We start from the raw sequence: 12,672 nt of genomic DNA, 5'->3' as shown, positions 1-12,672 counted from the left end.
CGGCGACCCTTAAACCCCACCGCCTCTGAGTTTGTTCCCCAGCCCGCAGGTGCCAGAGGCCGAGGGGAGCCGTTGGAATGGAGGAGGAGACCACCGCCGGAGCCCCAGGAGACGGAGCCGCCACCCCCGAGGCCAGCCACAAGGGCCGGGCGAATCCCGCGGACCCCGCGGCGATACCTCGTGGGGGCAACCCAGGCGAGGTGCTCCAGTCAACCCGGGACGGGGACTGGCACCCCGGGGGGCTATGTGGTGCCACAACGACGGGGCCGCTCTGCCGAGCCAGGGAGCCGCCCGGCTTCCACCACTGCACTGCCCCCCATCACCCCACCCCCACATAAGCACGCACCCGCACCCACGTAGGGCCTTGTGGTCGGGTCACCTACCCTGAGTTTTCACCCGAGGGCCCCCTCGGGGGGTTACCCCACGGTTTCTCAGGGCCAGGGAATTGGACAGGACCCTTCCCAGGCTAAGTAACACTGCGGCGCCGTGGGCGGATTTGAGATCGCACGACCACGGCGAGCTCAGAGAGCCCCGCAGTTAGAAACGCATACAAACACAAACACGGGTCAGCAAGGCAGATAGCTAGGATCAGGACCCGGGGCTGCTGCTTAGCAAAAAGGTCAAAGGCCGGCGGGATCGCAAAAGGGCGGGAAATCCTAGGCTCAGGATTGGTCGAGAGACCAAGGCGGTCGGGACGGGGGCGCCTAGCTTTGATGTGGATAGTTTAAAAGAAAACGCAGGGGCAGTAGGGGACTCTCTTCTTCTGGAGTAGTGACACGGGCTCGATGACGAGGGAGTCATCGGGCGAGCCACAGGATCGTCTGCAGGACGACCTGAGCGCCGCAAGGTCACCTAGGACTACAGACGGTATCGTATTACGCGCCTTACAACACCTCAGAGCGGAGAGTAGGATCCGTAGGAGAAGGTTAGTTCGGGGTAAGGACGAGTAGGAAAGCGGTGTAACAGAGAGCGCAGCATAGAATAGGGCTGCACGCCACTAGAGAGTGGGTTGGAAGCGCCTTGCTGGCTCGTACACACACACGGGTGGCTCGGTGAGTTAACAAGGGTTAATAAAATCTCGAGCGTAGTAACAAAACCGTGTTGTTGGGTGTTTTTGAACGTGGTATTAGCGTGCACTGCATTCGCGGGTGTGTGGTCGTTGTGTGCGTAAAGGCCGTGGTCTCTGTACGATGGTGCGGGTACGGAGGTGTGTGTGTTAACGCCCGGGGAGAGCACTTTTGTGTGTTGGCGTGCCTACGCAGCCGTGTGAGAGGAGAGTCGTCCTTGCACGATACTTGTGTTGACGTGCACGCGCGAGTGCGGGAGGGGACGAGTCGTCGTGTCGGCGTGCACCCCGCTCGCGTGTGCGAAACCGCGGTGCGCAGTGAAGCTGTTAGCTTTGTGCGAGCTTGCGTGTGCTCGAGCGCGTAATCGGCTGCGCATTGTTGTACGGTTTATCTCGCGCGCACGGCGGCGGCAACTTGAGTCGTTGTGTCGGCGTGTGCCCCGCTTGCGTGTGCTCGTTACGTGCGTAAAGTGCGGCGCGGTGGTGAGTTCCTGACCCCCAGCCCCGCGGCTCGAGCGCGTAATCGGCTGCGCATTGTTGTACGGTTTATCTCGCGCGCACGGCGGCGGCAACTTGAGTCGTTGTGTCGGCGTGTGCCCCGCTTGCGTGTGCTCGTTACGTGCGTAAAGTGCGGCGCGGTGGTGAGTTCCTGACCCCCAGCCCCGCGGCTCGAGCGCGTAATCGGCTGCGCATTGTTGTACGGTTTATCTCGCGCGCACGGCGGCGGCAACTTGAGTCGTTGTGTCGGCGTGTGCCCCGCTTGCGTGTGCTCGTTACGTGCGTAAAGTGCGGCGCGGTGGTGAGTTCCTGACCCCCAGCCCCGCGGCTCGAGCGCGTAATCGGCTGCGCATTGTTGTACGGTTTATCTCGCGCGCACGGCGGCGGCAACTTGAGTCGTTGTGTCGGCGTGTGCCCCGCTTGCGTGTGCTCGTTACGTGCGTAAAGTGCGACGCGGTGGTGAGTTCCTGACCCCCAGCCCCGCGGCTCGAGCGCGTAATCGGCTGCGCATTGTTGTACGGTTTATCTCGCGCGCACGGCGGCGGCAACTTGAGTCGTTGTGTCGGCGCGTGCCCCGCTTGCGTGTGCTCGTGTGATCCCGTGTTATAAGTGTGAACGCGTGTGGTACGGTGTATGCGTAAGATCTCGTCGTGCGAAATCGGCGTACCCCAGGTGCGCGATCGTAACGTGAGCGGCCAGCGCGGCGCAGAGCGGCGCAAGAGTGAGTGCCGTGCAGAGCTGTGTGTGTGGGTGTGCGCGTACGTAATTAACCATGCCTGCTACGCGGACCCGCGGTGGAGGGGAATCCTCGGGCGACGGCTCCCACACCATGGGTGAGGAACTTAGCAGCGGTTCGCTTAGCAGCGGGGGGGCGATTGATGATGCTAGCCCGGCCGTTAGCATTATCGAGGGATGGATTTCGGGGGCTAGCGACCCCCACAAGCCTAGTACGTTATTGAAGGCTGATCGGTTAAAATTGTGAAATTGTGAATGTAACAACTTGTGAAAGGGGCACCGTGCTGGCGAGACGTCAACAACCTTGCCAGGTTTACAGAAGGCTGTGGGTTTGATTTCAACCGTGACGCCTGTATTTGGAGTTTCCAAGTTATCCCTGTGGTCGCGTGAATGTTTCTCCAGGTCCTGCTCTGAAAGTCACTCCATTTCCACTAGTGCAGCGTCAATGACAGTGCTGTGTCAGAGGGCCTCGGGAGTGCGATATCTGTATTCCTAACTGAATGGCCATGACATGACAACTTAAACGGTCCTGCCTCCCCCTGCAACTCATCCCATTCAGCAACACCGACTTACCACAGTGGCGAAGTATGGGCAATCAACACCACAAGATTCCAAACATTACTCCATAATGAGTGATGTCACCCGCTCATGATTATTAATGAGGAGGGGTGGGGGGTGTCCATTTTGAGGACGTCACCTGCTCATGAATATTAATGAGGGGGGGCTGGCCGATGTGGAGTGACGTCACGAGCGTTAAGAACAGACATTCCTGGGTGATTATAATAGGCATGTTGGCTAAATCGACTCAGATTCCAAAGAACACAGGATGAGATGTTACTATCCTTTGTGCAAGCACTTCCAAGAGTTCATGAACAGTGAGCCTGGTGAAATTTGGGGAGCGCATCGTCAGTAGTGACCCTTTGGTTCCTAGGGTGTTTCGGCCTTTCATACTATACACCCTCCCCAAAGGCGGCCAGCGACAGGGTGATCAATCCTACGCTTGCGTCCCATTCCCAATTAGTCATAGGAGTTGCCTTGTTGTTGGTAGCCAACATCCCATGGGACTATGCATGGCAGGGGCGTCCTCCTCCCTGAGTCAAGCATTGTTGACTGCATACCTCCTGGCCCTCTCACTTTGGGGCCCAGCTGGGGTCTTTCCTCTTCATCCAGAGCCACTGACTGCTGCCTTCTGCCGCCTCCGATACAGCTTTGATTGCCGAACGCTGGCTCTGGCCCTTAATTCCCAGGTCTCTAAGCAGTCTGGTTGTAGATGTTGCCACAAAACCTCTGCAGCCCACCTCCACTGGTCGGACTTCTGTGTTCCAGCCATGATGCCGTGCTTCGGCAGCTAGATCGGCATAGCGCAGATGTTTTCGCTCATAAGCCTCATCTACTGAGTCCTCCCAGGGTACTGTGAGCTCAATGATGAAGACCTTCTTGAGCGAACGGGACCAGAGCACCATGTCAGGTCTTAGGGTGGTGGTTGCGATCTCCGGAGGAAACACAAGTTGCCGGCCAATGTCAGCTAGCATTTTCCAGTCGCGGGCCAAGCGCAGCTGGTCTCGCTCTATTGATGTAGAGCCGCTCTTCGGTGGTTTAGCCCCTTCGCGGACAAAGGTCGTCCGTAAGGGGTGTGATGCTGCTGGGGGTGGTAGGGAGTTGGTGGCAGCTCGCTTGTCCTCCAGGGCGGACGCAAGGTTTTTAAGGACTTGGTTATGACGCCAAGTGTAGCATCCTTGGGTGAGGCTTGTTTTACACCCTGTGAGAATGTGCCTGAGGTTGGCTGGCATGGAACAGAGGACACAGTCCGGATCTTCACCATACCATTGGTGAAGATTAACTGGTGTTGGAAGGATGTCATATGTTGCTCTGATGGAAAAGCTCAACCGCCTCGCTTCCATGGCCCACAGATCCTTCCAGCTGATCTTCCTCTTCTCCACACTGTCCCATCGAGTCCACTGTCCTTGTTTGGCAAGAGAGACTGCCTTGGCCCACCTTGCAGCCTCCTCCTGATGGCGTACTTCCTGCACTACCATCTTCCGCCGCTCTGGTGCAGTGGCCTTACTCCAAGCAGCACGGCTAGTTAGCCCAAGGCCTCCTCTCCCTTGCTGAACATGACCCACAATGTCAGCATGTCTGAGGGCTGCTGTTGCCTCCTGGACTGCTTTTCCTGGCCTCCATTTGCGCCCAGTTGCCAAGGTCGGCGCGTTGTTGCTCACCACTGGGTCTCGAGATTCATTCAATGTCATCTGGAGCCTGGTTTTTGCACACTTGAATTCCTCGGTTAGACTGGTGAGGGGCAGCTTGAGGACACCATCTCCATAGAGGCCTATGGTGGTAAGGCATCGTGGAACTCCGAGCCACTTCTTTAAGTAGCTCGTGGCTCCTCTTTCCATCTTCTCCACTGTTGAGATTGGAACCTCATACACTGCTAGGGGCCACAACACCCGGGGTAGGAGACCAAACTGCAGACACCAGGCCTTTAACTTTCCAGGTAGCTGGGTGTTGTCGATGGACTGTAGGCTACTACTGATGTCTTTGCGCAGCTGTTGCACCTGGTCTTTGTCCTTCAGGCTTGCATCATACCACCTTCCAAGGCTTTTTACCGGCTGCTCAGACACTGTTGGGATTTGGTCATCTCCGATGAAGAATTTCAGGTCACAGAGTACTCCCTTAACAATCGAGATGCTGCGTGACTTGGATGGTTTAATCTTCATACGGGCCCAGCTGATGTTCTCCTCGAGTTTTCTGAGCAGTCTCCTGGTGCATGGGACAGTGGTGGTCAATGTTGTAATGTCGTCCATGTAGGCTCTGAGTGGAGGGAGGCGAAAACCAGAGTCGACTCGCTGTCCACCAGCAACCCATTTTGAGGATCTGATGATAACCTCCATTGCCATTATGAATGCCAATGGAGAAATGGTACATCCCGCCATTATACCTACATTCAGGCATTGCCATGAGGTGGTGAACTCTGAGGTGGTGAAGCAGAACTGCAGATCCTGAAAGTACGACTTCACCAGGGTTGTGATGGTGTCCGGTATGTGGAAAAATCTGAAGGCAGACCACAGGAGTTCATGGGGCACAGAGCCAAATGCATTGGCGAGGTCGAGGAAGACTACATGGAGGTCCCTTTTCTCCACCTTGGCCATTTGGATCTGGTGCCAGATCATGCTGGAATGTTCCAAGCAGCCAGAGAACCCTGATATTCCTGCCTTCTGTACAGATGTATCGACGTACGCATTCCTTTGCAGGTACTCGGCCATCCTCTGGGCAATGATCCTAAAGAAGATTTTACCCTCGACATTCAGTAAGGAGATTGGGCGGAATTGGCTGATGTTCACTGCATCCTTCTCCTTAGGGATCAGGACCCCGCCTGGCCTACGCCACACTTTGGGTATTATCTTCTTTTGCCAAGCTGTTCTCATAAGCCTCCAGAGGAACCTCAGGACGTCTGGTGCGTTCTTATACACTTTGTACGGGACTCCATTTTGCCCCGGGGCTGATGCTGTTCTTGCCCTTCGAACTGTGTTTTCCACCTCTTTCCATGTCGGAGGGCTGGTCTCAATATGATGTTCCGGGGGTTCAATGGGTGGGATATCTGATGGGATGGCCAGATGTTCATGTCGCTTTGAGTCAAAGTTTGTTGTTCTCAGGTGCTCTTCTAGGTCTTTCTTTGTTGTTTTTAGAACTCCACTTTTTTCCTTCGTGAAAAGACTTTTAAGGAACTTGAAGGGATCTTTATAGAATCGAGTTCTAGTTTGTTCTTTCTTCCTTCTGCGCTTCCGTAGGTTCTCTGCTCTACGGAGGGATGCCAACCGGGTTTTGATGTCAGCCTGAAGTGCCTCTATGCCCTCCTTTTCCACTTCCGAGGCTTTCTTCCACTGTTTCTTAAGCTGTCTCCTTTCTTGAACGAGGCGCTTGATTTCTTGTTGCCTCCTGGAAACTGGTGGGGTTGGAACCTTTCTCCCGCCTTTTGCCTCTTGCACTCCAAAGCTTTCTGCCCCGTACTCATAGATGATGTCCCCCATCCTCTCCAACTTCTTCTCCACAGTGCCTCGAAGTTTCTCGAGGGTCAAGGTAAGGTCAGTATTCACTGTTTCCCACAACTTCTTGTCACTGGCGCCAGGCCACTTCACATACGGTCTGTGCCCTGGTAGTCTCCTCTCGATTGCAGGTCTCGGAGGCTGGGTGAGTTCCACTCCTGTTGTTGGTTCCACCTCAGTTGTTACTTCGGTGCTTGAGTTTACGTCCTCCATGACAGTGGTACTGATGCACTGCAAACTATGGTTTGCGTCCAGTTGCTGTGCTTCATTCGACTGATTTGATCGCTTTCGCAGAAAGTAATCAATGCGAGGCCTCTGTCTCTCTTTTCCCAAACACCCCTTCTTCCCCTGGTGGATCCTCAACCTATGGTGTGATGTAACTTTCCTCCAACCACAGACACATACCTGCATCTGCTTGTGGCCTGCTGTTGCAGCGGAACTTGTGACAGTTGCTGTGGTGTTCTCTTGTGCTGTGCTCTCATTACTCGTAGTCGTTTCCGGTCCAGTCGTTACCATGTTGTCAGTCGATGAGTCATCTTCCGCCCCCGCTCTCGCAGACTCTAGGGGTATTCTCGTATGTTGACTTTCTGTAGCTAAATCGGGTGTTTCCAACATACTGCGAAGCATGGGAAACTACAGAAATGGGAAGCTAACCCATGACTGTCCCAGTGGGGTCTATTCCCTCCTGTCAGCCGTCTCTCCGTGCCGCCACAAGGACTTTCCCCTGTTGTCAGCTGATCTTTCTCAGCAGTCACTGGACAAGTCCAGATATTCAGATTCCAAAGAACACAGGATGAGATGTTACTATCCTTTGTGCAAGCACTTCCAAGAGTTCATGAACAGTGAGCCTGGTGAAATTTGGGGAGCGCATCGTCAGTAGTGACCCTTTAAGTATATTATACATTTAAAGTGACCGTAGTAGAATATACTTTTAAATAAAGTTAGAGACATTAAAATATATGAAGTGGCTATTGCACTAATCGTAGAGAATCGACAGCTCGACATCAAGTTATGTAGATGTGATGTGAACCACGGACGTTTGTGAAGCGATGGAATTCCAGTCGTTCGCAGAGAATGAGTATGAACCACGTGAGCCATGTGAAACTGGCCAAACTTCGGCACAGGACCCTCCAGGGAGGAAGTCATGAGACTCGGTGACGCTCTGCAGGATGAGTGGCGCTGTGGCGATCGGAGTCGTGAACGCGAGGGCTGCGACTGCGCAGCAGCAAGAGGGGTGAGCTGCTGGCCTATCACGTGGCAAGGTGAGAGTTCTCGCGAATTGACGCTGAGTAAAGAAATTCGCATGGGATTTGTGATCAAAAGAACGGCGAGTGGCGTCTTCACGACAATGGTGAACATCACAGAGACAAACTCAGCAACCTTCCTCGTCATCCTCATCAATCTTCATCGTCGCTGCTTCCATCATCACCATTACCCCGCACGCGCACGTGATTCGTCTAAATGAGCGGACGCACGGGATTTGTCAGATTCGTCCACAGAGACTCGATGAGCCATGTGACGTCAATAAAACAGGTCGATACAATGATGATTGACATCAACAGCACAGGTGCATGCAATGATGAGTGACGTCACCAGCACAGGTGCATGCAATGATGAGTGACGTCACCAGCACAGGTGAAGGCAGTAATTGGTGACGTCACCAGCACAGGTGAGGATTTAAACTCTGCGAAAGGCGTAGTCAGTGTTTTCAGCTCGTCTCTGTTCCTGCTTTACCTCGCGGTATGTTCAGTTGTTTTTGTTCCCTCTTAGTGCGAACTGGGCCTCGGAGACGACATCCGCGCATTGGCCACCATAAATCTTCTCTGCGTTGTTCCTACTCGAGCGTTGGGGCGAGTTTGAGGCATTTGCTCTAAAGTCTGGGTCCGTATTTGTTACGCCACGTTTTATCGCGGTTCTTTAGTCTGCTCCTGAACGCAGCATTCGTGTTCCGCGGATGGTCTCTGCACGGCGTTAACCCGTGTGGAGTGTACCTTCGTGTCTGAGATGCGCGGTAATGTAGCGCGCTTTGGGCTCTGCGCTTTATGAACCCGGCCACCCGAGTTCGATTCCTGCTCTGTACACACCGGGTTAGGAATATCTTGACTAGTATTGTGCCTTCCCTAGTTCATCTCTGCCACATGAGGCTGTGATGTGGATACATAACCCCACCCCCTCATGTGCCGCGCTACCATTTAATAGGTGCTCGCTAGCAGTCTAAATGTTCTATTGGTGATCTAAGTGTATCCTTTACACGTTCAGTGAGAATCTCGTGATGCCTTCATCTGCCGCCGCCATGGAGGATCTGAGCGCTGTCATGGACATCTTCGTGCGCGAGTTCTGCGCCAACTGTGAAGGAGGCGCGGGGAGCGTCTCCATGAGGAAGCACGCGCTGCAGAATCTGCTCGTGAAGCACATGCGGCCCTACCTGGCGGTGGGTTTCCTGCGAGCTCCGCGCGGTGGTTACACCACGCATGCGTTTCTCAAGCCGTGCGTGTCGCCGTAATCTGCTCTTCATCCTCGTGCAGTCGGAGACCCCGCACTGTGAGAGCCCCGTCTGGATCCGGAACGACTCAAGACTGCCAGGGGCCGTGGCGCTGGTTTTGCAGGAATGACTGAACGCGCGTAGCCGCTGCTAGGGATTAATTGCGACCGCTTATAATGGCCACGTAGCATGTTGATTCCCGTTGCTGCATTACTTAATAGCAGAAACTGTTCTCGCTATCATGCCTGCAGGGTGCGTGTGACCCGGATGAAGTGCGCAAGATCATGGGGGATCTGCACGAGAACCAAGGCGCCAGCGTGGACTTCCAAGCGTTCATGGCCACGTGGACGCGGATCCTCGTGGCCGGCCATGCCCCGTTCCAGGAGTGCGTGTTCCTCACCAAGGGGCCCTGTGGCCGGCCCATTTCTGCTGATAAACCGAAATCGCCTTAAAATATGAAACGAGATTGATAATAAAATCACTGGCAAACTGGGTCCTGGTTTTTGAATCGTTCTGTGGTTGGGTCCCTTCTCATGACGCGTGCATACCTGTAATATATTTAATTCTTCTATAGAAATAGGGGTAACACTCCATTTTCCATTCACCCTCTATAGTCAGATCTTGGAAAGCATCGCAGAATTTAAAGCGGACAAGCGATCGGATTATCAAGGTGTTCTACCGGTGTACCCGTTCAGATTAGAAACCGAGTTCTTGGAGCGATGCATAACGATAAAGTAACCTTGTTTAAGGCCCTTGGACTATGAGAAGGCCTTTGACTTTGTAAAAATTGAGCTTTTCAACTTCTGAGGTGGCAAGGCACCAGGGATATGCAGATGAAGACTATTAAAATTCGGGGGGGGGGGGGGGGGTCTCACTTTAATCAACGTTATTTACCCGGCACTATTATTTTTTCTTTTTTGGTAGAAATTGAGAGTGGTGATCATCTCTCTATTGCTGTTGACCCACTCCAATGTGCACTATAAATTTATGTGAAAATGCAAGAGCTGATCAACAAAAGCTCCAAAGTTGGGCTCGTGTTAATTACAAGCCGCACACAAGGCTGCGAGCAACCTGGATATCTAAGCTGGGAAACACTGGAATGTTTTCAGAGCCCGGTAGGTTATTAAACGCCGAGTGAGGTTACAATAGTGAAATTTTAACCAATTGTGAAAGGGGTGCCGCGGGGGCCAGATGTTAACTACCTCGCCTGATATAAAGGAGGTCGTTGGTTTGATCCCAACCATCACGTGTATATGGCTGACGTAAATTTCCACAAGCCAGATACTTTCAGAAGGAAAATAATCGAAAACAAATTAAGCACATGCCCATAAGTACAACAACTTTGTTTCCTTAAATCTATATTTATTAACATACAAGTTTAACGATTACTGTAATATACAAAAATATATTTTAAAGTTTTTAAGCTAAGTGTAGTGAAATTATCTGGCTACAAAATAGTGTACCGCCACGTTGTGGGGTATTTCTTGACGCATGCGCAGATGTGGCAGCGCCGTTGCTTTGTTTGAATTAAGTTATCCACTGTTAGCCTGCTGTACCATTATTTATGATGATTAATAACAAAACTATTACATATATTTAATATGCATTTAAAAGTGTACTGGTGTTACACACGAAATGAAGGACGTGGGCAGGTGCTCCAAATCGAGGGCAAGCACATTTATTTATTGTGGTTAATATTAATCTTGTGAAGAACCGCACCGTCACTCTGTAAAATGTGTAGTGACATAAGAAGGGAAGGGCTGCTGGGGGCTCTGGGATCCCAGGCGAGTCCAGACGCTTAAGCCTCTGGGCGCCAGGCGCTGGGTTCCCAGGGGGTCCAGATGCTTAAGCCTCTGGGTGCCAGGCGTTGAGTTCCCAGGCGCTTAATCCCCTGGGCGCCGCCAACGGGGGGGGGGCTGTGTGTGCTCTGTGGGATGTTTGGTGGCGCGCACGGCCCCACCCCTCGTTGGACCAGGCATAAAAGGAGAGCTCCCTGGACGATCGGGGCCCAGATGTAACTCACGACCCAAGACCCACGACCAGCCATCTGAAGACCCTGGGATGCTGTGAGAGCTAGTGGTGGGACTCTGGAACTCCCGACTCTACGACCTTGTGAGGGCGAGCGTAGCCAGAGTAGAGTATCTAGAGTATCTAGGCTGTGTAGCTAGGCTGTGTACCGAGGCTGTAACAGAGTATCAGGACTGTTGGGAGTGTTGTATTGTAATAAAGAAGTTACATCTACAAGTGTCTCCGGAACCCGTTACATTTGGTGTCAGAAGTGGGGTATGGAGACAAGAAGTAAGCCACATACCTTCAGTCCTGACGGCGATGAAGAGGAGCAGGCAGCGATGGGGCGGCCAACGCCGGCCGACAGCGACGCTGCACCGCTGGCCGACAACAACGCCGCACCGCCGGCTGAGCAGCTGTCTGCTCCGCCGACCGTCCCCTTTCCAGCGTCGGGAGCAGAGATGGAGGAGGCGCTGCTTCGCCTCGCAGAGCTGCTCTGCGCCACTGCCTCCCTCCTGGGCGAGCTGCGGTGCTCGCGGCCGATGGCGGGAGGGAGAGAGGAGGCGCGGCGCTCGCCCGAGCCCGCCGCCGCCATTCCCCCCACGGATGTGAGGGATACTTCCGGGAATGACATCACTTCCACCAGAGGAGCAGTGACCGCTGGGAGCGACGTCACTTCCGGGCCCAGCGTGTGCCAACCCGACGACGCCGCGTCATCAGCGCTGCGTCCCTCACTGCCGGGTGACAGCTGTTTGCAACCTAGCAACGCCGCGTCATCAGCGCTGCGACCTTCACTGCCGGACGACAGCTGGCTTCAACCTAGCATACCGCGTCATCAGCGCTGCGACCGGACAGTGAGGGCGCCATTCTTACTGTAACCAGCGCCGGGGCCGGCACATGGACCGACTCGCTGGTCGCCGCCTTTGCTGCTCTGGCCAAAGGTTGGAGGTCGGGAGACCAAGCCCCTGACACTTCGTACATTTTACGCGCTCCGGATTAATGATTTTTTTGTTGATATTTTCTTCGTTGTCGTCGGGGAGTCGTGACTGTTGTTGGGTAAACTATGTGGAGCTTCGCTCGTGAGTTTTGTCAATGTGTGTGCGAAACTTGCTTGTGATTGTTAACAATGTATGGTTGATATTGAGCTTTGTTCGTGATTGTTAATGTATAGCTTGTGCTGTCATTGTTAACGATGTATATACTGTATGGGGCATTTATCTTGAGATGGTGACATGCTGCCAAGAATTGGAATTGTCATGCTGGCTCTCAAATATCTTGGGGTGCAGATCCTGACCAGGATGTCCCAGCAGGTGTTGCGTGTCTAACACGAGAGTTGTGGTCCCGTCATGCTATGGCTGACGGCTTGACCTGACAGCCTGGAGATTGAAACACTCCGTGGCATGTCTAGCCTAGTGGGCTGTGCGCTCACAGGGCTCGGAGAGTGTGGTCCCGTCATGGAATAGCTGACGGCTTGACCTGACGGCCTGGAGGTTGAGACCCTCCGTGGTACGTCTGGAGCAGTAGGCTCCCCCTGACGGCCCGGAGATTGAAACACTCCGAGGCGCGTTGAAACAGTGGGCTGGAGATTCGTGGTGTTCAGGTGTAGTTGTCCCGTTACGTTGGGACTGTATCCCGCAGTTGTTAGGGTGCATGTTGTGCAGGGAGTGAACAATGGGTCGTCTCAGATCGGTCGGTACAGCTATATGCTGCGATGCGAGTCTTGGAGAGAGGTTGGGTCTCAGATCAGTCGGTACAGCTATATGCTGCGATGCGAGTCTTGAAGAGAGACTGGGTTGAAGTCCCCCCCGGTATGGCCGACGTGCGCGGTTTTAGGATGGAGA

At 53.7% G+C, this 12,672-nt stretch overlaps 1 protein-coding gene across 1 annotated transcript; it reads left to right on the top strand.

Moving 5' to 3' along the window:
* Positions 1–8,593: 8,593 nt before the first annotated feature.
* On the top strand, positions 8,594–9,276 carry LOC133353820 (protein S100-A1-like). Its single transcript, XM_061570240.1, has 2 exons — positions 8,594–8,773; positions 9,076–9,276. The coding sequence occupies exons 1-2, from the start codon at positions 8,615–8,617 to the stop codon at positions 9,274–9,276; spliced, it is 360 nt and encodes a 119-aa protein (XP_061426224.1). The 5' UTR covers positions 8,594–8,614.
* The last annotated feature ends 3,396 nt before the right edge of the window (positions 9,277–12,672 follow it).

This window comes from Lethenteron reissneri, chromosome 45, assembly GCF_015708825.2.
Source record: "Lethenteron reissneri isolate LAM-NWPU_2019-01 chromosome 45, ASM1570882v1, whole genome shotgun sequence".
In the NCBI taxonomy this organism is placed as follows: Eukaryota; Metazoa; Chordata; class Hyperoartia; order Petromyzontiformes; family Petromyzontidae; genus Lethenteron; species Lethenteron reissneri.
The sequence above is the reverse complement of the archived record's forward strand: the minus strand, read 5'-3'. Positions and strand labels throughout refer to the sequence as shown.